The sequence below is a fragment of the Colletotrichum aenigma genome, assembly GCF_013390185.1.
Source record: "Colletotrichum aenigma strain Cg56 chromosome Unknown KSG_Cg56_contig03, whole genome shotgun sequence".
NCBI lineage: Eukaryota > Fungi > Ascomycota > Sordariomycetes > Glomerellales > Glomerellaceae > Colletotrichum > Colletotrichum aenigma.
Genome location: NW_023500909.1, coordinates 1,134,494 through 1,156,045, shown reverse-complemented (window position 1 = coordinate 1,156,045; position 21,552 = coordinate 1,134,494). Strand labels below are relative to the sequence as shown.

Below are 21,552 nucleotides of genomic sequence, written 5' to 3'. Positions count from 1 at the left end.
CGAGGGTCGTCGATCGCCGCAGGCCGCATCGACAGTTGAGCACGTGTTCGGAGGTCGGCGCGTTTTCCGGGCATGTCATCATTGAGCAGTGCAGACTTGTCCGGGGTGAAGTTTGGGACCTCATGAACGCTTGGTAGAACGTCTGGTCATGATTTATCACAAAGGGCTTTTTTGACGGAGGACCAGTACGAGACCATGTGTCGACAAATCGACCTTCAGGCACTAAAAGTAGTCTTAAAAGACCACTGAAGGTTTAAGCTCGGCGACGAGCGGGTGTTGTCTTTGAATGGTCTTGTAGAAGGAGCTGATAGATAATATTGTAGTTAGAGCGAAGAGTCCCGCTTTTCCCTGTTCCTAGAATGGCAACTTCTTCTACGAGATGGAACGGGCAACTGAGAGGTAGCGAAGTCAACTTACCGCTGTTGAGTCAGTGTCTTAATTGCATATTCTCGTAAATTCTTTCGTTGTCGACGATTGAAACGGAACCCGAAGTTCTGAAGTTCCATAACTCCGATCAAAGGTTGAAACAAGGATCCTGAAATGACACCTAGTAGGTCAGTTTAGGATTTCAACGACGAGGCTTTTCCGATGGACCTAACGTAGCTTAGACTGTGCTTCTCTCTGAAAGAGTGTGTCTGGGTTAGAATCTCCCTGGCATGGTGGGCTGTCTCCGAGATCGCTCCGGCGTCCCGAATCTGGTCTCCGACGCCTATCGCCATCCCCACGTATTCCCTCCGGCACATGCCTTCGTTTTATGCCTGACAGGCAGCCACGCATATTTTGAAGCAAATGAGATGAACCCCGCGGTCGAAAAATCATGAGCTGGCCGTTGTTGTCATCCCGTGCTATCTTTGCTGATTGCGGCTTATCGACACCCAAAACACTAAGAGTTGGCCCTTCCGCCTCCTCCACCCCCACCCCCATTTTCACTACACACGCACTAATCCAGTGGCCATGAAGCCTCTTCCCCACCCCACGACAGGTGCACCTACTCAGCCTTGGGATGGCTTACAGTTCCTGGGTCATGGACTTAAAGAAACAGTGGTCTTCAGATCCCAAGACTTGGTGAACAGACAGGATGAACGCTGCGTGTCCATAATTCTTGTTCCAATCACGAACCCAGCATCTGCAACGGCCTACAGAGCCTCCAAAAGCTTACCCACTTATTCCAACTTCAATCTTCAACATGTGGCGCTACCTAGGGTTCTCATCAGGGACGGAAAACGCCAAGCCTGAACCTTCCCGAAGCCTCCCAGCTTCTTGGTACCGATCTCCTGAACTGCACCAACTTGAGCGACGAGCCATCATCTCCAAAAAGTGGATCTTGGTCACGCACTCCCTGCGATTCAAGCAAGCGGGCGACTATGTGTCATTCAACTACGCCGACTTCCCCTTCTTTCTCATCCAAGACCGAGAAGGAAACATTAACGGCTTCCACAATGTTTGCCGACACCGTGCATACCCTGTTATTGAAAACAAGACCGGGAAAGCTAGCATCTTGAGCTGCAAATATCACGGCTGGTCGTATGGGTTCAAAGGCAACCTTGCCAAAGCCCCGCGCTTCGACACAGTGAGAGGGTTCGACAAGAATCAGCATGGCCTTCTACCCATAAACGTTCGGATTGATCCTGCCGGATTCATCTGGGTGAATCTTCAAGCAGGAGAGCCTGATGTGAAGTGGGAGGATGAATTTGGTGGCGTATACCAGAAGCCGAGGATGCAGAACTTCGACTTTGCGGGTGGCTACAACTATGACCATGTATGGGAAATGGAACTCGACGCAAACTGGAAGACGGTGATCGAGAACTACAACGAATGTTACCACTGTCCAACATCACACCCCTTGATTGCCGGCGTCTCAGACCTGACGAAGTACAAAGTCGAGCCCAGCGGGGGCTGTTTGGAGCATGAAATCATCAACAAAAAGGCGCAAGAAGAAGAGGACGAGTTCAGGAGGTCCATTACTTTCTTCTTCCCTTCGACATCAGTAACGATCACGTAAGTTTGCTCCCGGGACTTTGACTGCATGAGAAACCACATTGACCTTGACCGTAGTTCGAACTTCTTCTACATCCAACGAATGATTCCCGTCAGCGCCACAAAGACAAGGATTGAGAATGAAGTCTACCGGCACCATAACGCTGGCGACGAGGAGTTTGCTGCTATCAACGCTTTCTACAAACAGGTGCTGGAAGAAGATAAGCAACTCTGCATTGGAGCTCAGGAAAACCTCAGTGCAGGTGTGTTCATCAACGGCGAGCTACATCCCGAAAAGGAGAAGGTATGTCGACGATTATCTTTCTTGATTTGCGTGGTCTTCTAAGATGAGTACAGGGCCCTATTCACTTTCAGAACACCTTGCGAGAAGAGGTCATGGCGCACCGAAAGAAGGAGTTGGACCAAGGAGGTAGGGAAATCTGGCCGGCAACGCCGAAGTTGTTTGGGGAGATGAACACGAACAAGCTGAGTGAAGAAGAGACTTTCTGTTCAGAGCTTGAGAAGGTAGCGTGCGCGGCAAGGCAGGAACTGGCTTGGTGATGGAGTTGGTGGGTCGTGAGCAACATGTAATCACTACGGTATTAGACGGTAGCAACAAGCGTTGGAATTCTTCAAATTTGTACAATCGCAGATTGATCTTACTTGTCAAACTATCTATGGGAAGTCTTTTTGTGTTTTGACATTCCGAACAGGGAATTCTTGGAACTGAAGTTTCTCCCTTGATGATTTAGTCGTTGTCTTGTTTGTACAAAACATTGAAAGTTACGTTGTGATGGCGTCTCCAGGATATCGCGAGTATGCCGACAGCCGAAGCGACAGCCGACTCTTGTCCGGCCGCCGACCATGCCCTCTTGGCAAGTGACAAGCCTTCGCCTTTGATATCGAAATTTACGTGGATGTCATCAACATGTGAGACATGTGGCTTGGGAGCTATTCTGGGTTGCACATGCCATTGTTATCTTGGGCCGCATCTTATCGTTCTCCGGCGTGAGGGGAAAGTGGGTGCCAGGGGGTGACACGGGAGGACCGACAACGGAAGTGAATCCATGCACAACATCGGCCACCCTACGCCACTTATCGTCCCCGCCATTCTGTTGACACATACTTTCCATGTGCCGTTTTCATGGGCGACGAGTGACGCTATGCTAGTGCCTAGGATGGGTGCTATCTATGAGCCACCCCACTCTTCGAGTCTTCAACATTGATGCTCACGCGAGGGCGAGCTTTGTTCGGAAAGCCGAATAGTCGCGTTGTAGAGCGAACGATGATGGATGCACGAAGATGATGAAGAGTTTCATCTGACATCTAGAACTATATTTTTCCGACGTTCATGGCATGGAAGATATGAAATTACTTTGAAAAGACAGATTCAAGCTGAAGAATCTGAAGACACACCACCTACAGCACTAGCTTAATATTTTTCGCAATACCACACCAGCCTTATTCAAGAGTCTATCTCACTGGAACACATCATGGCGCCTCTCGAGATTCCCATCATCGACTTCTCAGGTAAGTTCACCCTACAGCGCAAGCCTACACATCTAGTGAGCATGTCTTCTTACAACACCGGTTTCTTCACGCAGCATTCTACTCGGAAGATCCAGCCGAGAAGCAGAAGGTTGTGGACCAAGTCCGCGACAGCTGCCTTTACAATGGCTTCTTCCAAATCATTGGCCACTCCGTACCCCTGCAACAGCAGAAGGCTGTGATGGAGAACGCTAAGAAGCTTTTCTCGCTTCCCCTCGAGGAAAAGCAAAAGGTCGCCAAGGAGAACAACAGCTGGAACCGCGGCTACGAGATGCTGAGATCGCAGATCCTCGAAGAGGGCACGCAGCCCGAGTTGAAAGAGGGATTCTACATCGGTGCTGAGATCCCCAAGGACCACCCCTATTTTGTCAACAAGAAGCTCAACAGCGGACCGAACCAGTGGCCCGAGGGTCTCGGAAGCGAGCTCGAGACCTTCAGATCCGCATCCATGGAGTACTACTCGTCAGCTCTGTCTCTGGCCTCCGATCTGATGAGAGTACTTGCTCTGTCGCTCGACCTCGAGGAGAGCTACTTCAGCAAGTTCATGGACGGTGCGGTCGCCACAATGAGAATGCTCCACTACCCATCGCAGCCTGTAGATGCGGATGAGAAACTCACTCGCGGCATTGGAGCCCACACGGATTTCGGTGCCATCACCATGCTCCTTCAGGACAAGGTCGATGGTCTCCAGGTCTGGGACCAGAAGAATGAGACATGGATCGATGTAAGTGCCAGCATGTCCCATACACCACTTTTGCGTCAGTTATTGATCAACTCCAGGTCCCACCTACGGAGGGCGCGTTTGTCGTCAACCTGGGCAACCTCATGGCCCGATGGACCAACGAGAAGTACAAGAGCAACATCCACCGGGTCATCAACAAGTCTGGCCAGGAGCGCTACTCTATCCCTGTCTTCGTTTCCGGAAACCCGGATTACCTGGTCGAGTGCATCCCCACCTGCAAGTCCGCCACCCAACCAGCGAAGTTCGGCCCTGTCACTGTCGAGCAAGCAGTGTCGGCAGCCTACGCGGAATCATATGGAAGGGCCCAATTGTACAAGCAGGGTTTGGAGAAGGCCTTGGCTGAGAAGCAGAAGCTTCTGTCACAGCAGCAGGCACAGCCGCCTCAAATTGCTGTGGCGTAATAACTGTATTCAATATCTGTAGCAATTTCATGAGTCGTCTATCGTAAAATGCCTTGAGCCACTCATTTGAAGCTGTCGATTGTGATATTTGCAGACCATGGAGGGTAATCCGTGTCTTAGACTCCCATTCTTCGGTTGCGCGCTCCCCCACTCTTGTCAGGTCGTGCGGGCGCCCCATGATATCAATGGTACGACCCGATAGTATGGAACTCGTCATGTACGGCCTTCTTGCAGCTGTAAGGATGCATACCCCAGACTACTGATTGCATGTGTCAAAAAGACTTGCGATAGCGGCGTTTATCTCATATCTCCTAGCTCGGCATGCTCAATGCACCACAGGATGCCCAGCACGAGGCGCCACATCCTAGCCCGGGATTACACCAACCAAGTTGCACTTGGAACTTGACTGATATAAATGTAAACATGGATATGCATGACTCTCACTCATGAGGCTCAAGGTCCCCGCAAACCGGTCCCCGCAAATCTAATTCTCAAGTCATTCAGAATGAAGTCCACCACAGATGTTCGGACCGACAAGCCATCGGATGGTTCCCAGCAGGGGGATCATGAATATGGGTCACAAGTTGTCATTGATGCTGCTGTAGAGAAGTCATACGGTATGTCGCATTGTAAATAATCCGTGCTAATTTGTGTGACTTTACTTACGATATATGCACCGCAGTTAGGAAGATGGACTGCTGGCTCTTGCCTTTCATGAGCATCATGTACTTCTTCAATGCCGTCGACCGGGTGAGTTATTTCATGTGATATAGTATAAGCTGCAAATCCTCTGACTCCGTTTAATTAGAGTAATCTTGGCAATGCGGAAACGGATGGCATGAGCAAAGACCTGGGCTTCGTGGGAGAGCAGTACTCTCTTCTTATCCTGCTCTTCTACATCCCGAACGGTCTTTGTGATCTCCCTCTTAATCTTTTGACCAAAAGATTTTCTGGGCGCATCATATTGCCGGCTCTTATGGTAGGGTGGGGTGCAATGGCGCTTTTACAAGCAGCCTGCAAGAACTTTGGGGGCATGTTAGCCATCCGCCTTATTCTGGGGTAAGCTTCACACTCACCGATCGATCATCCGTAATACTGACCTCTAAAAGTGCCTTTGAGGCTGGCTTCTTTGCCGGTGCCGTTTTCTATTTGACTCTCTTTTACACCCGTGGTGAACTGGGTTTCCGCATTGCCATTTTCTTCGGAAGTGCCCTCCTAGCGTCTGCATTCTCGGGATTGATCTCGTTTGGAGTCTTTCGCATCCAAGACCCACATGTTCATGGATGGATGTGGCTCTTCATCATCGAAGGTGAGATATCTTGAAGACGGTTATCTATGGAGGAGATTTCTAACCTTTACGCAGGCGCTCTGACCGTCTTATTCGGGATCGTCGCTTTCTGGTGGCTACCAGCCAACGCCCAAACAGCTTGGTTCTTGAACGATGCCGAGAGAGAAGTTGCAAGCTTGAGGTCTCTTCGTGATGGCACCCGGGAAGTTGAAGAGAAGTTCAGCCTCAAGGAGTCTTTTCGCACTTGGAGCGACTGGAAGTTTCCCATTTGGTGCATAATCAGCTTGACCTACCCCGTTGCTTTTGCAACAACAGCCAACTTCCTCCCTCTTATCATCCGGCGCCTGGGCTACAACACCGTTACCACAAACCTTCTTACGGTACCTCCCAATGTGGTAGGCTTCTTGGTCCTGTTGGCAGTCACATACTCATCCGATCGCCACCGAGAGAGAACCTTTCACATCATAGGGAGTTTGACCCTTAGCCTGATAGGTCTCATCTTGCTGGCGGCTATCGATGCACAGGCTCACGTTGGCGTGGCGTACTTTGCTTGCTTCTTGCTAGCTGGTGGGGCTTACATCCCGAGCTCACTGGTGCATAGCTGGCACAACAATAATAATCTCAGTGAGAACTCCCGGGCGGCAACGACAGGCCTTCTCGTGGGTCTCGGTAATTTGGGAGGCATTTTGTCAGCAGCCACATTCCGCACCACCTATGCGCCTCGTTATGCGCCGACGTTGATTGCCACCGCCGGGTGCAATGTTGTCTGCATCTTCTTCGTGTTGTGTCTCGGCATGTGGATGAGACGGGAGAATGCGAGGAAGAACAAGGAGCAGGGTATGACTTTGACGGCTCAGGATGTGGAGACTCGTGACTTGAGGGATGGCGAGAAAGATCCAAGATGGAGATTTTTCATTTGAGTTAGACTCGAGTGAATTGCTTGCCTGCGAATATAGAAATTGTGAAGGGTATTTTGTGTAGAAGTTAAGGACAAAGGGTTCTCACGCGTGGGGTGAGACTGGACTTTGGGGGTGGAGTGAGAGATTTGAATGTTGTTTACTCTTATTTGAAACTAGACGAAGGTGTAGACTTTTCATTTAAAGTTGAATTCTCCAAGATGGCCATAAGTATCTAAAGTGTTCAATCATCGATGTATTCCTAGTAGCATAAATCCGGCTGATTAATCGCTACCACTTCGTTACACCACCATCCACCAGAATATCACTGCCTTGGCAGTATCTAGAAAGCTGTTAGCATGCCATTCTTCCCACCTGTCCTCTATGGGAAGACGTCAACTTACTTGCTAGCATCACTGGCCAAGAAGACGCAAGCGCCTTTAATGTCATCTGGCTCAGCAACGCGACCGTTCATGATCTCGTCCTTCCAACTCTCCAGAAGGTGTGGGAAGGGTGCCGTCATCTCAGTCCTTACGTATCCAGGGCTGATGGAGTTAACGCGGATGCCGTACTTTTTGAGCTCTGCAGCAATGGGTGCAACCATCGCTCTGACTGCGCCCTTGGTGCCGCAGTAAGCTGTCGATCTCTGTGACCGGATCGCCATGTGAGACGCAATACTTGCGACGAATATGATACTGCCACACTTGGTTCCATTCGCGATCATGGCCTTGGCAGCAAGCTTAGCCGAAAAGTAGAGACCCTTGACGTTGACTCCATGTAGCCTGTCAAAATCCTCCTCGGTGGTGTCAAGGAACTCCACATTCTTGTTTACGCCAGCGCATGCGACAAAGATGTCGAGCTTGCCGTCGAAGTCGGCAGCAACGGCAGCGAACCCCTTCTCCAGACTTGAAATGTCTGTGACATCGACGACGTACGCCTTTGCCTTGATACCATTGGCGGAGGACAGCTGCTCAAAGGCAGTAGGGTCTGGGTTGATCACGTCAAAGATGGCGACGTCCGCACCCGCCTCTGCAAGGCCTTGAGCGAAGGCCAAGCCACAGCCCCTACCAGCGCCGGTGACGACGGCGACGCGACCTTTCAGCGAGAACTGAGGAGGTTAGCTTCCTGTCGTGGCATAGCTCTATCCACACTCAGCAAGGGTGGCCGCACGAACCTTTGACATTATGTTTTACGTCTTATGAGACTTGGTTAGGTTTGATGGGAGGCAACGAGGTATCTCGATGGTGCAACTGCTTCACGGATCGTTCGAGATGCAAACACCTGCTGAGAATCTAGACAAGGGACAGCAGGGTGATTGCCAATGTTGCGCACGATGTACACAGACGCTATCAGCAGAATTACTTAACATCATGATATTGTGGGCCTGTTTCGAATCTCCTTAGAAACGGAAACCACCTCCATCCCACCTACGCCATATCTCTGCAACTGGCTCATTGCACTCAATCCATGCCTTTGGTACCAAGACAGCTGCGCGCTACCCATTCCCATGCCTTAGTGATGCATTCACGAAGTTGTTCCCGACATCCACGCACCCCAACTCTCGATAAAAGTGGAAGGACAGTTCAGCAATGGAAGATGATAACCGACTAGCTTCAGCCACGGATAGCGGCCCGCGGACAAGTAGCGACCGTGAAGCCTATCGCGGGGTGAGTGGGAAGCTTCTGAGGGGTGGCTGATCCTTGTCTATCAAGAGTGAGAGTGGGCGAACTCGAGAATGGGGGTGGGGCACCGGCCGGGACGGTGCGCCGGAGGTGGGATGAACGCTAGCTGTTAGGTGGGAACACCCTCTTTCACAGATCTGCTTATGATTTCGTGGCTTCTGATAGGCTCTATTAAGCGTTTTGTGACACTCGCAAATCTTCAAACTCGAGCGGACAACAGAGGAGGCAGTGCTGGAATGGAGGGGTCCTGCAGATAAGGTGCATCGGAAAGCTGTGGGTAAAGACCCCTGAACGCGGGGAAAGCTCCTGTGGGTTCTCGCCCCCAACTCCTCATGGATGGAACATTTCCCTATCGTAGCTTGGAAGAGGAGTTTCCTGCTGCCGAATGTAGTCTATGTAATGAAGCAGCATAAAATGTGATAGTCAAGCCACTGCATCAAAGGCTATCTTCCAGACAAGCGACGGAGTTTGCATTACAAATCAACATTTCAAACACTTTCGCACTTACAAATCAATACAATGGGCAAGAAGAAGGTTCTCGTATGGTGAGGGAAAATGCAACGCATGTAGTGATTCATTCGTCTGACATGATCTTGTTAGTTATGGTGTGGACATTGATGCTGTCGCCGGATGGCTAGGCTCCTACGGTGGCGAGGACAGCACTAGCGACATCAGTAGAGGTAGGCCCTCCCTTCGTTACTCTTTCCCTGGTGGTCTCTCCACCTGGCGGACACTTGTTGACTATGAATGGTTGTGTAGGATTATGGGCTGGAACCATCGGCACGCGCCGACTGCTTTCCCTTTTCGAAAAGTACAATATCAAAGCGTCATGGTTCATCCCCGGTCACACGCTGGAGACGTTCCCCGAGGAGTGCGCCATGGTGCGCGATGCAGGCCATGAGATTGGTCTGCATGGGTACAGCCACGAGAACCCTGTCGACATGACCCTTGAGCAGCAGCGAGACGTCCTTGACAAGACGTGGAAGATGCTGACTGAGTTCTGCGGTGGCAAGCCGCCTAAGGGCAGCGTCGCCCCTTGGTGGGAGACCAGTGAGGAGGGAACGGAGCTGTTGCTCAGCTACGGTATTGAGTATGACCACTCAATGTCTCACCATGACTGCCAGGCGTATTGGCTGCGCACAGGAGACACCTGGACCAAGATCGACTATACCAAGAAGGCCGAGGAGTGGATGAAGCCTCTGGTGAAGGGTAAAGAGACGGGTCTAGTTGAGATCCCAGGGTCTTGGTACATCGATGATCTGCCCCCTATGATGTTCATGAAGAACTCGGCCAACTCCCACGGTTGGGTGAACCCGAGGTAAGTCCGAACCGCTCTTGAAGGTGCTCAACGCACGACTGACCACGCTTTCTAGGGATGTCGAAGACATTTGGCGGGACCACTTCGACTACTTCTACAGAGAATATGGTAAGCCCCACTCCTACTGATGAAAGACTATGTTGATGCTGATTGGCGGCAAAAGACGAGTTCATCTTCCCGATGACGATCCACCCCGATGTTTCCGGCAGACCGCATGTTCTCTTGATGCACGAGCGCATTATCGAACACATCAACAAGCACGAGGGTGTTGAGTGGGTCACTATGGGAGAGGTAAGTCGCTCCCTAACAACATAAGACACATCATAGGAAGGGAGATTTAACACCGCGTCAGATGAGCGACTGGTTCAAGTCTAAGAACCCGGTACCGGAAGGTGGTCTGATGCCCTCTAGCAGGGAAGAAGTCATGAAGAAGTACGAGGAGTGGAAGAAGTCACAGGCGTAGACTTGGTGCTGGCTGTTGACAATACCTAGTAGTACATATATATGCAGTTAATGAAGCGAATGACATAAAAAAGTACGTATACTGCGATCTTCTTACTGGACGAAGCAGCGGCTGAAGTGCTCCTACTGGATTTATCTGTGGACCCTCGTATAGAGTGGGCTATGAGACTTCCTCAACAACATGACATAAAAAAGGTATTTCGAGTGTCCAACTATGCAGAGTGTTCTAATTAGTGTTACTGCTTTGAGGATAGGTACTCGAAGGAATCTCATTGCCCTGGTCAGGTCGTCCACAAGACTCTCAGCCGGTTATCGCCATAAGACTCGCAGTCCAGTAGATGAATACCTCAACATTCCATGCCTATTAATAGTAATAGACTCGTTGAAATATCAATTCAATGTTCAATCGTAGCACGGCAACTGTCCCGCCATTCGTATTAGACCCCGGAGTGTGAAGAATCATGAATTTATGTAGCGCTAGGCAGCGAAATTCTAAGCCGCTTGTATCAAATCATCTATGATCTTACCAGCAGCCAACACAGTCTCTTCCTCCAATTTGCGACCAACGATCTGCAGTCCAACTGGTAATCTCAGACCTGCCATTTCCTTCCCATTATCCTCCCAAAGCTTCTTGTTCCACTCATCCTCCGGTCCCCTGGTCTCATACATCCATGGCTCGCTCAAATCGTCCTGAGAGACATTGCCTCTACGGATCACAAGTGCTGGGTAGTCCAAGAAGTTCCACACCTTGGTGTAGCCAACCCAGCGGCATCCGGCATGGGGCACAGCGCTATGGGGCATCGGAGGCATCAGGAGAATGTCGACCGCGCGACCAGTGGTAGGCGACCGGATGGACCTCCATTTTTCCATGTAAGCCTGCTGCATGTCCCACTTGCGCCTGTTGAGTTGCCAGTACTCGTAGACGGAGATCGCCTTTCCGCGGTTGATCAGACGCTCGACGTGCGGGATAAAGGGTTCGCCTCCGGCGATTACGTCTTTGCGAATGTCCTCGCAGCCATCGGCAGTGTAGTACAAGTCCTTAGTTCCTGTTAGCATCTATCGCAGACAAGAGGCCTTTTTAAGTTTTCCACTTACCATGACTCGAATGCAGTCTTCGTGCAAGTCGGCGTTCCATTCCAACACTTCATGTCCAGCTGCACGAAGGGACTCAACGGCAGATCGAAGGACACGTGTCAAGGGTGGATGAGGTCTGACGACGTTGTCATCAAACAGCACCCCTATCGTCAGGGGACGAGAGAGGGTTTCCTGATAGACATCCTCCCGCCAAGGAATCGGGACACAGCGAGAGTCCATTTCCCAGGGCTTCTCGTTGATTAGGTGTTTCATCGTCATTTGAATGGTGCTCAAGCTACGAGCCATGGGTCCAATAGACGACGGGACATGTTCCTGGCCCTCTGTCGAGACAGGGACGCCACGGTAAGGTAGTCTAGCGCTCTTGATCGCTGGTCAGCTGAGATTCTCACAGTCACGTGAGATTGAGAGCTCGACGAGTCTCGTCGAGGATAGAAATTATGGACTTACGCTTGGCTTGAAGCCATAGGTCCCATTCATATGAGACGGAATGCGAATGCTGCCTCCGATGTCAGTGCCCCATCCAAGCATGGATGCTTGGGTTGCGAGCAGGGCCGCCTCTCCTCCAGTGGAGCCACCTGGTGTATAGTCCTTGCTGAGCGGGTTTGTGGTCAGGCCCCACAGAGGGTTGTCTGTCTCACACCACTATTAGGCAGAGTCAGCGATCCTTTGCAGCTTGTGTTGGGGTCAAGAAAGACTCACCATGATGCTCTGAGGCAAGTTAGTCTTCGCAATGACGACAGCGCCCAGCTTTTTCAGCATCTTGACTACAGCTGCATCGTCGGCTGCTGGTGAGAAGGATCTGCCCACATATCCCAATGTAGAATCGAAGCCTTTGACGTTGAACTGGTCCTTCAATGTGACAGGAACACCATGCAAAGGTCCCACTACTACTCCGTTCTTCGCGAAGTAAGCATCCAACTCTTTGGCTTGCTCCAATGCTTCCTCAAACAGAACTTCGGTTAAGCTAGGATGGATTTTAGTTGGACAGAACTTAACGGGAGACTTTTGAACTATACCTGTTGGTCTGTGACCATGGATGTTGCTTAAGGTTAGCACACGCTCTACACAGCATCCGGTTTGGACTTGGCATGCGGACTGTCACACCTTTTCATGGGTTTCTACGGCTCTGTCATTTTCGGTTGTTAGCACTCTCGAGCCTCATGATCCGGAAAACAGGCCTGAACAAGACTTGAAAACAAAATCATCAAGACGCACTTTCTGATATAAGCCTTGACCACTGCCTCGCTGGTTACGTCGCCTTCAGAGATCTTAGCGACTAGAGCCTCGGCGTCAGGAATGACATTGATGTATTCATTGCTGCCGTTGACGTCTGTTGATACTTTCGGAACAGCTGCCGCGATCGCCTCCTGTCTCTGAAGTCTTTTCTTGGCAACCACCTCCTGCCAATTGAGAGCCGGCTTAGAAGTCGTAACTTGCGTCATTGTGCTTTTTGCTGCCGATCGGATACAATTGACACAACAAAATAAAGAACCAAAAGTCGTCCCAAGACTAAGCGTGTCAAAGTTGTGCAGAATGAACACAAGTCAACGTGACTCTTTCGCGGCGCCGTTCTACCGGAGAGATCCGGTATCCCGAGGAAAGTCGGGATGCCGACGATGGCCAATCAGACCAATCACTGGCGGGGGAATTTGGACTGCTGGCGAGATCGGACAAGAATCGGCAAGCTGCCCCGAGTAGGGCTTATCAGTGGAGACAAGCAATCCCGGGGAGCTCTCTTATCTGCTCGGTAACCCCGCGGGTTTTGTTGCCTTCTCCAAGCCCATCCTGGCCATGCACGGTGTCGCGCAGCGCACCCTTCCGAGAGTGGGGGATGGTGGTGGCCCAGATGCTTGCGATGGCCTTGAAGAGTGGGAGAAGTGGGAGCTCATCATGGAGGCTCGACTGACGACTTCGCGACTCGCGAGTGCGAGTTTGGAACCACAGGGCATTCTCTCAGTTGGAAAAGAAACTGTTTTTGAACATCTTACCATCGACCCAACATCGAACCATTTCCATGAAATGAGGCGATGAGTTTTCTTGGACGATTTGCGAACTGAGGATTCTGCGACATTCATCTCAGCTCTTAAACACCACAAGAAAGGCAGAGTTTATCTCCCAATCATTCGGATCATTCACACGCCTCACTTCACCATTACAACCTCCATCCTACAACTCTTGGATATCATCTAGGGCGTCTTGCAGAAGCGCTCAAGCAATTCCAAGAGTGTCTTTAACCACATCCACACATTAAACATGACAACGAGCTCAGTAACGCCGCAGACCAATGGCGGCACAAACGGTCACTCAGTACACCCCCAAAACGGCAACTCAGCTGCCGGTGGAAAATCCGATGTTTGCGTTGTCGGAGCCGGCCCCGCCGGCCTGATGCTCGGGTACGTGCCCCACCCAGCCCCGGAATCCCGGAGTGCAACTGACACAGCCCGTCTAGTTCTTTGCTGGCGAGATTCGGCCAAAAGGTGGAGCTCATTGATGAGAGACCCGACCAGACAACGGTCGGTCGTGCCGATGGCATCCAACCAAAGTCTATTGAGACCTTCCAGATGCTCCGTCTAGGCGACGGGCTCCTTCGTGATGGAGTCAAAGTGCACGACATCTGCATGTGGCAAAGTTCCAGCGATGCCGACCTTCACCGCATCAGCCGTTCCATTCACTACCCAGCATCAGTCGTCGACCTTCTTCAACCGTACATCTTGCTGTGCCATCAAGGCATGATCGAGTCTGTCTTCATCGATGACTTCCGGAAAAGCGGCTTCGGGGTGAAGCGTAGCCACAGCTTTCAGACTTACACGACATTGGAAGATGGCTCTCTGCAGATTGAGGCCGACCACCACGAACATGGTCCAGCCAAGATCCTTACAGACTATGTCGTGGGCTGCGACGGCGCCCGGTCTCGTGTTCGTCAGTCCATTCCCGACACCTACGCACAAGGAACGCCACACACATCCGTATGGGGTGTCCTTGATGGTGAGCTTGAAACCGACTTCCCCGATATCTGGAGCAAGACTGTCGTCTTCTCGGAACAGCACGGGTCCATCCTCATCATTCCCCGTGAGCGTAACATGACACGCTTCTACATCGAGATGAAGGCTTCCACAACATCAAAGAACCTCGGCGAAGAATATGTCATGGAGCAGGCCAAGTTGATTCTCGCCCCTTACAGCGTGAACTGGCGCTCGGTTGAATGGTTTGGCAACTACCAAGTTGCGCAACGCGTCGCCGCGCGCTTCACCGATCCCTCTCAAAGAGCATTCATTGCCGGAGACGCCAGCCACACGCACAGTCCCAAGGCAGCCCAAGGAATGAACACGAGTATCCACGACTCCTGGAACCTCGGCTGGAAGCTCAACCTCACCCTGCGCGGTCTGGCAAAGGACGGCACCCTGCTGGGCTCCTACGAGGAGGAACGGAAGAAGATCGCCCACGACCTCATTAACTTTGATTTTGAGCATGCCAACGAGATCGCTCGGGGCGATGCGAAGCGTCTTGCCGAGAATTTCAAGACGAATACTCGGTTCATTTCTGGCGTCGGCGTTGAGTACGGTGAGAACCAGCTAAACCGCTCAACCGCGGTTAAAGGCGCTGCGAAGCCCGGTTGCACCCTGCCGCCGACAAAGGCAACTCGATACATCGATGCCTGCCCTATTGATGTTCAACTGGATATTCCTATTCTCGGACAGTTCCGTATCTACGCTGTTCTGGACAAGGTTGCCAGTGCGCCAGCCATGTCGTTCCTCACTAGCTTCAACGACTCTGTAGCGTCGGAATCTTCCCTGTTCACGCAATTATCAAAGGTCGCCGCTCAATCGTACAAGGAGAAGCCAAGGGCGAGGAGAGTTGACGATCAGCATGTGCGCCCTGAACGGTACACATCCGTCAGCGAACTAAGCACCTTCGCTCTGATCAGTACGTAACAAGTCCGCACTATTCAAATGCCGGTGCTAACTCAATCTCTAGCTTCTACGGATAAGGACGACTTTGAGATCTCGTCTCTGCCGCCGGTCTTCTCAAGGAGTGGTTGGACCGTCTACCTCGACGATGTCGCGCCGCTCGACACACAAGGCCGCTCATGCACCGACAAGTGGCTCGGGGGACTCGCAGCAGACGAAGCTGCCATCATTATTGTCAGGCCCGATGGCTACGTCGGTTCAATTGGCCGATGGGACGCGACGGAATCCATCAGTGGGCAGTCCGCCGCCCAATGGCTCGACGACTATTTTGGAGGATTTCTGCAAGTCCCCGCAGCTAACTAATTTGAATTTTCCGAGGAAGCAACCTAAGAACAGCGAGAAAAAAAATAAAGCGCAACGCTGGTAGGGCGGTAGGAATCTCAGGGTCTCACAGGCATTACGACACGGGGGCCACAAATGCGTGCCCATTTTTAAACAGAGATTTCTCGTAGATCCCAAAGCACGTGCTTGAATCTCGGTCGCAACTGACTCTTTGTGATGGCATTCGGACCCTGAGAAGACCCTGAATTGATCAATGGGGGGCCTCAGAGACTCAATATCTGCATGGTCCCTTAGGTAATTTGATTAAACATGGAACGCGACCCGTTTTGTGCAAGTGGATGCCCCGGTTATGCCTCCATACGGGCCCGCCTCCAGCCAACGAGGGTCCGGGGAACGGCTGCAAGCTGCAAGAGTCCCATGTCTTCCATGTCTTAGTGTCCTACGTCATCAACACTCCCCCTGTTTTCTGCAAGCTCGTCCCCCGGAATGCTGCGCGCCCGACAGGCATGAATCACCAGTGCATGCAAATGGGCGCATTGTTTCAGGACCTTTCCCTGTTTGCCAAAGTCAAAACTCGGGCAATGCCAGAGTTGATTGGAGTCGAGGGCTGAGCCATCCCAGCAGCGATACATGGATGAGGGCGAACAGCAAGTTTTGGCAGAGACGGTGCCTCCTAAAGTGGGGGTGGAGACCCGTAATCTTTCAGGCGTAATCCTAGAGCTTCGATTGGATGCGATATTGAACAAGGCCAATCTGGGGTTGCGATAGAGCCCACGAGGTTTTGATCATATCTACAGGGCAGACAAGACACACCGATAACACAACTCTCTCACCTTTATCCGTATCTCTCGGCCTCTCCCTGCTGCCAAGTACCTCCCTCTGCCACCTCAGCCAGACTGCAACACTCAGGCTACTCTGTACTCATCGGTGAGCCAACGGTGAAGAAGATCCCCCCAGACGGCGCCACGGCAGATGCCCCTGTCGAGTATTTTCCTACCCTAGACAAAGGGCTGTCAAAATCACCGTCGATATGTCAGCTGTCAAGTGATTGTCGAACCAGACCCTTGGCTTGCTGTACCACTCTCAGCTTGGCGTCCTGTACACCCTTGGACCTGTGTCTTCCCGTCCTCAATAAAGCTGAGGTTCGTCCGTCTCCTCGGGGCCTAGCTTGTGTCACCAACTCCCAGATTGCAAGTTTCCCGTCTTTGTTTGAGAGAGCAGAGTCGGATCCTTCAGTCTTTCCCTCCCCCCCTCTTTCACATCTCATCAACCTCTTCCCCTCCTGTCCCAAGATGGCTTCGGTCAGCGAGAAGAGCACCGGCAAGGGAGCCGCGGAGCAGGGCTTGACACAGTCCCGCTCCAACTCCCTCCAGCACGGCGACGCAGAGTCGCTCGAGGACGCGGCCGTCGCCGACTTCTACAATGGCGCCGTCAACGAGCAGTTCCGCATGAAGTCCGAGCTCGTCGCGAAACACCTCGGAGAGATCGGCATGGGAAAGTGAGTTTCTAGCGTCTGAGCGAGCGGGTCGCCGTGCTCAATTGAGACTCGCAGTAGTCCCCGTTGGCTAACCACAGCGGCTCCGGTCGCATTCCTGCAGATTCCAATGGATCCTCTTCGTCGTCAACGGCTTTGGCTGGATTGTCGACAACTTTTGGTCGCAAGGCATCACCGCCATTCGACCCCCGATCGGCAATGAGTTCACCGACATTGCCCGCCTCAGCTTCAGCTCGGTCGCATACTATGTCGGCCTCATTGTGGGCGCCTCATTCTGGGGAACCACGGCTGATTTGATCGGTCGCAAGCCCGCCTTCAATGCTACCATTCTGTACGGTGGTATCTTTGGCTGTGCCGTTGCGGGAACCACGAACTTCACAGCCTTCTGCGCTCTCTGGGCCATCATTGGTACTGCGGCCGGCGGCAACGTGCCTGTTGACAGTGTCGTGTTCCTGGAGTTCGTTCCCCAGAGCCATCAGTGGATGCTTGTCACTCTGTCGGCGTGGTGGAACTTGGGCCAGGTCATTGTCTCACTTTTGGCTTGGGTCTTCTTGGCCAACTTTGCCTGCCCTGCGAGCGACGCTCCCTGCAGGATGCAGGACAACATGGGCTGGTGAGTGGAAATTGCCAATTTTTCAAAGGGATAGTTTTTCTGACATTGTGATGTTCCAGGCGCTATCTCATGATCACTCTCGGCGGCATCGCGATTGCTTTCGCCTTGATCCGCATCTTGGTCTTCAAGATTCCCGAGTCGCCCCGATTCCTCATCTCCAAAGGCCGCGATGCCGAGGCGGTGGAAGCCGTCAACTACATTGCGCGCTACAACGGTCGCCCTGAGCCAATGACCCTCGACATGCTGCAGGCAATTGACAGACGTTTCGCCGAAGTCAGCCAAACAGCCGACGCGCCGGTCGATCCTGATGCCGTCCCCGTCACGTCGAAGCTGTCTTACATGGAGATTCTGAAGGAGAGCTTCCAGGACTACAACGCGGACAACTACAAGAAGCTGTTTGCCGGTCGCAAGATGGCGCAGCACACCTCTGTCACCTTCCTGATTTGGCTGACCGTCGGTGTCGCCTACCCGCTTTATTTCGCCTTCATCCCGTCGTATCTGGCGACCAAGGATACCTACTCCGCCAACTCGTCGCTTGATCACACGTACATGGTCTACTGCATTGTCTCATCAGCTGGAGTACTCGGCCCCCTTGCTGCTGGATTCCTCGTGGAAACGAGGTTCGGTCGCCGGTGGATGATGGCAGCGTCTGCTGTGTTGACTGGCGTCTTCCTCTTTGCGTACACTTCTGTCGGAACTGAGGCTGCGGATATCGGCTTCCAATGTGCCACTGCTATTCTTGGAAACTTTGGTGAGTCAAATTTGTGTTAATTTGATTGAGATATTTGCTAATTGTCGGTGATACAGAATACGCAGTAATGTACGCGTTCACGCCCGAGTCATTCCCCAGTCCCGTCCGTGGAACAGGAACGGGTATTGCTTCGACACTGCTTCGTCTTGGTGGTTTGGTGGCTTCTTTCATTTCAACCTACGCCGGATACACCACTGTGCCGATATACGCCAGTGCTGCGTTGTGGATTGTGGTTGGTGTGTTCTGCTTCGGCTTGCCCTATGAGACTCACGGGCATGCTTCGATTTGATGAATGTATCTTTCGACTTGTTTTCAGCCACATGTCACTTGGCTACTTTGTTGATACTCTCCGCGCGTTTAAAGCGTCTGGGTGAATATACTGGACCAGAAATGAAGATGGCACAGTCAAATTTGCCAATGATTCCTCAGTTTTACGTGTGTGAGAGTGAAAATGACAGTCCCATGCAACTAGCTACATGACCCAGGCATACCCGCCCCTTCAATATCTAACCTTTTAAAGTCTGTTATTGGAACAGTCTGCACACAGTTCATTCAGCGTTAAGTCGTTGAATCGACTGAGCTCCAGACTCTGGAATAGTCCTCAGTCTCTAACGTTGGCACCAAGAGAATTGCCAGAAGTTGGGTATTTGAGACTTTCGTGGCGACAGGAATTTAATAGACAAGAATCGAATTCAAGCAAACTGCTAAATCAATGTTCCACTGGCATGGAAACGGCATCAACCTTGCGGTAGGTAAGGGGAAACAGCGTTTGGTGGGCTCTTCCCGCGTACTCGGTACCCAGCCGGCGCAAGCTAGTCATTCAGATCAGGTAGTTGACTAACCGAAATTCCTATCTCGTCCCGTTAAAGGGTCCAGAACATCACCTAGCTTAAGCTGCGTCACATCCGTGCCAGCCGCGCCAGGAACGCGGGGTCGGAGAATATCCTGCATATTCCACCTCCTGACAGGCCCCTGGCCAAGCTTATCAAGCGTGGGTTTACTGCTTTCGTCCCATTCCCATTCGCCAATGGCGCCGGAGTGGACTGGTAGTCTGGGGGAGTCGAGATAGGGGTATCGCCCGGTCAAGGTCAAGGGCTGTTGTCCCCCACTCTCGAGATAGATCCACCAGCTACCCCAACGTCGGGTGCTCCCAGCCTCCACTTCCACTCCCGGGGGATGGGGAATCGTGAGCTAGCACGCAATGGATCTACGGAATGATCTCTGGGAGTTGAACAGATTCAATCTTTTGTGGAGTGGTTGTGGCTTTACAGCTTGGATTCAAGCCTCAACTCAACTGCTCAAAACCCGGCTTCTCCAACGGTCTTCACTGGCTTAATACGGCACAACCATTTCAGGACATCTAACTGAGATTGGTAGAGATAACCATCGTTCGATCATTCACTCATACCTAGTCATCAACTACCAATATGCCTAAAGCCACCACCCCTCCCCCGGTCTACGCCGCACTCAAGGACACGGCCCTCTTCACCCCCTTGAAGCTTGGAGGCCTGAGCCTCCAGCACCGTATTGTTCAGGTACGTTGACCATCATCATCCTCAATCCTTGGCCATATGACTGACATCTCCAAGGCACCATGCACCCGTATGCGCAGCGAGTTTGAGTCTCGCGGAGTTCATGTCCCGGGTTCCCGCGTGGTCCAGTACTACGGTGCGCGCGCCAGTGCCGGCGGTCTCCAGATCACCGAGGCCACCGACATCTGCCTCAATGCCAGTGCCTACCCCGGCGTGGCGGGTGTCTTCACAGACTCCCAGCTGCAAGGCTGGAAGAAGGTGACAGACGCAGTCCACGCCAAGGGTGGCTTCATCTATGTTCAGCTGTGGCACACTGGCAGAGCCTCATCCGCTGGCATGCGCGGAGGCGAGACTCCCATCTCATCAGGAACTCAGCCCATGGATGGAAAGTACCTCGACGGCACTGAGTGCAAGGATGGACCTCCCAGGGCAATGACCGTGGACGAGATCAAGGCTCTCACTGCTGAGTGGGCGGCTGCTTCCAAGCGTGCCATTGAGGTGGCTGGCTTTGATGGTGTCGAGATTCACGGTATGATGCAGCGTATAGTATGAAGGTAGAGACATACTAATGAGGGCCCTAGGTGCCAACGGTTACCTCCTTGAGCAGTTCCTTCACGACAACATCAACACCCGCACGGACGCCTACGGCGGCTCCATCGAGAACCGCTCAAGATTCCTGCTCGAGGTTGTCGAGGCGGTCGCCGCCGCTATCGGGTCTGAGAAGGTTGGCCTTCGCCTCTCACCTTACAACTACTTCCAAGGCACCAAGGACAGTGACCCCAACAAGCACTGGACCTACATCTCAGAGCGCCTGGCCGGGCTTCCTGAGAGCCAAAGACCTGCCTACGTCCACATGTAAGCTTCATGATTGTCACTCATATAAAGCAATAGATGCTGACACCATGCTCAGGATTGAGCCCCGCTTCGACGAGGTTCTCGACGAGGAGCAGAAGCTGGCTTCTCTCGGCAAGCAGAGCAACAACTTGACTCAGTTCAGGGACATCCTCAAGCCTGCTGGTATCCACTTCCTCACTGCGGGCAATTTCAACAGAGACAACGCGCCGACGAAGGTGAAGAGCGGTGAGGCCGACGCGATTGTCTTTGGCAGGCACTTCATTGCCAACCCCGATCTTGTGGAGCGGTTGAAGAGCGGTTACGCCCTGAACCCTTACGACCGAACCACATTCTACGGCGCGGAGCCCCCTGAGAAGGGTTACAATGATTACGAGTTTTACAAGGTCGATAATGCGGAGGTCACGGCGCAAGCATAAATGATTGGAAAGTTCACGGGGGTCAAAAAGACTACGCCATTAGTCGTAAAGCGACGCATTATGATGATAGAATATGCATTGAGAAAATATAGAAAAGTTCAAGTTATTTTTAACCACACCGCCTTTTCAATTCCACGTGCATATCTTCCTCAAAAGTCTTAGTAATTGGCCTCAATTCTATCGAGCCAAAACGAGTTGCGATAGTCAACAAAGTTGAAGAGCATTTACACG

General features: G+C 52.1%; 9 protein-coding genes across 9 annotated transcripts; 7 read left to right on the top strand and 2 right to left on the bottom strand.

Moving 5' to 3' along the window:
- Positions 1-1,186: 1,186 nt before the first annotated feature.
- Positions 1,187-2,538, top strand: CGCA056_v004282 (Choline monooxygenase; the record flags this gene model as incomplete). The annotated part of the gene is made up of 3 exons (XM_037319537.1): positions 1,187-1,998; positions 2,056-2,281; positions 2,335-2,538. 3 exons carry the CDS (start codon positions 1,187-1,189, stop codon positions 2,536-2,538), a joined length of 1,242 nt encoding a protein of 413 aa, XP_037180698.1.
- A 932-nt stretch (positions 2,539-3,470) lies between these two features.
- On the top strand, positions 3,471-4,668 carry hxnY-2 (2-oxoglutarate-Fe(II) type oxidoreductase hxnY; the record flags this gene model as incomplete). The annotated part of the gene is made up of 3 exons (XM_037319536.1): positions 3,471-3,507; positions 3,582-4,249; positions 4,306-4,668. 3 exons carry the CDS (start codon positions 3,471-3,473, stop codon positions 4,666-4,668), a joined length of 1,068 nt encoding a protein of 355 aa, XP_037180695.1.
- A 505-nt stretch (positions 4,669-5,173) lies between these two features.
- Positions 5,174-6,876, top strand: hxnP-1 (Major facilitator-type transporter hxnP; the record flags this gene model as incomplete). The annotated part of the gene is made up of 5 exons (XM_037319535.1): positions 5,174-5,285; positions 5,351-5,418; positions 5,477-5,727; positions 5,778-5,977; positions 6,032-6,876. The coding sequence occupies 5 exons, from the start codon at positions 5,174-5,176 to the stop codon at positions 6,874-6,876; spliced, it is 1,476 nt and encodes a 491-aa protein (XP_037180696.1).
- A 267-nt stretch (positions 6,877-7,143) lies between these two features.
- CGCA056_v004279 (putative NADP-dependent mannitol dehydrogenase) lies at positions 7,144-8,035 on the bottom strand (the record flags this gene model as incomplete). The annotated part of the gene is made up of 3 exons (XM_037319534.1): positions 7,144-7,195; positions 7,257-7,960; positions 8,027-8,035. 3 exons carry the CDS (start codon positions 8,033-8,035, stop codon positions 7,144-7,146), a joined length of 765 nt encoding a protein of 254 aa, XP_037181145.1.
- A 1,018-nt stretch (positions 8,036-9,053) lies between these two features.
- On the top strand, positions 9,054-10,315 carry pgdA-1 (Peptidoglycan deacetylase; the record flags this gene model as incomplete). Its single annotated transcript, XM_037319533.1, has 6 exons — positions 9,054-9,079; positions 9,135-9,214; positions 9,294-9,852; positions 9,908-9,960; positions 10,016-10,143; positions 10,205-10,315. 6 exons carry the CDS (start codon positions 9,054-9,056, stop codon positions 10,313-10,315), a joined length of 957 nt encoding a protein of 318 aa, XP_037181144.1.
- Positions 10,316-10,806: 491 nt separating this feature from the next.
- amdS-2 (Acetamidase) lies at positions 10,807-12,851 on the bottom strand (the record flags this gene model as incomplete). The annotated part of the gene is made up of 7 exons (XM_037319532.1): positions 10,807-11,352; positions 11,410-11,769; positions 11,857-12,051; positions 12,109-12,373; positions 12,426-12,433; positions 12,514-12,535; positions 12,625-12,851. 7 exons carry the CDS (start codon positions 12,849-12,851, stop codon positions 10,807-10,809), a joined length of 1,623 nt encoding a protein of 540 aa, XP_037181149.1.
- An 811-nt stretch (positions 12,852-13,662) lies between these two features.
- On the top strand, positions 13,663-15,680 carry PHHY-1 (Phenol hydroxylase; the record flags this gene model as incomplete). The annotated part of the gene is made up of 3 exons (XM_037319531.1): positions 13,663-13,802; positions 13,859-15,333; positions 15,385-15,680. The coding sequence occupies 3 exons, from the start codon at positions 13,663-13,665 to the stop codon at positions 15,678-15,680; spliced, it is 1,911 nt and encodes a 636-aa protein (XP_037181148.1).
- A 1,271-nt stretch (positions 15,681-16,951) lies between these two features.
- Positions 16,952-18,807, top strand: hxnZ-1 (Major facilitator-type transporter hxnZ; the record flags this gene model as incomplete). Its single annotated transcript, XM_037319530.1, has 4 exons — positions 16,952-17,157; positions 17,258-17,767; positions 17,827-18,518; positions 18,575-18,807. 4 exons carry the CDS (start codon positions 16,952-16,954, stop codon positions 18,805-18,807), a joined length of 1,641 nt encoding a protein of 546 aa, XP_037181147.1.
- A 1,138-nt stretch (positions 18,808-19,945) lies between these two features.
- hxnT (Flavin oxidoreductase hxnT) lies at positions 19,946-21,321 on the top strand (the record flags this gene model as incomplete). Its single annotated transcript, XM_037319529.1, has 4 exons — positions 19,946-20,053; positions 20,108-20,579; positions 20,632-20,905; positions 20,961-21,321. 4 exons carry the CDS (start codon positions 19,946-19,948, stop codon positions 21,319-21,321), a joined length of 1,215 nt encoding a protein of 404 aa, XP_037181146.1.
- Positions 21,322-21,552: the final 231 nt, after the last annotated feature.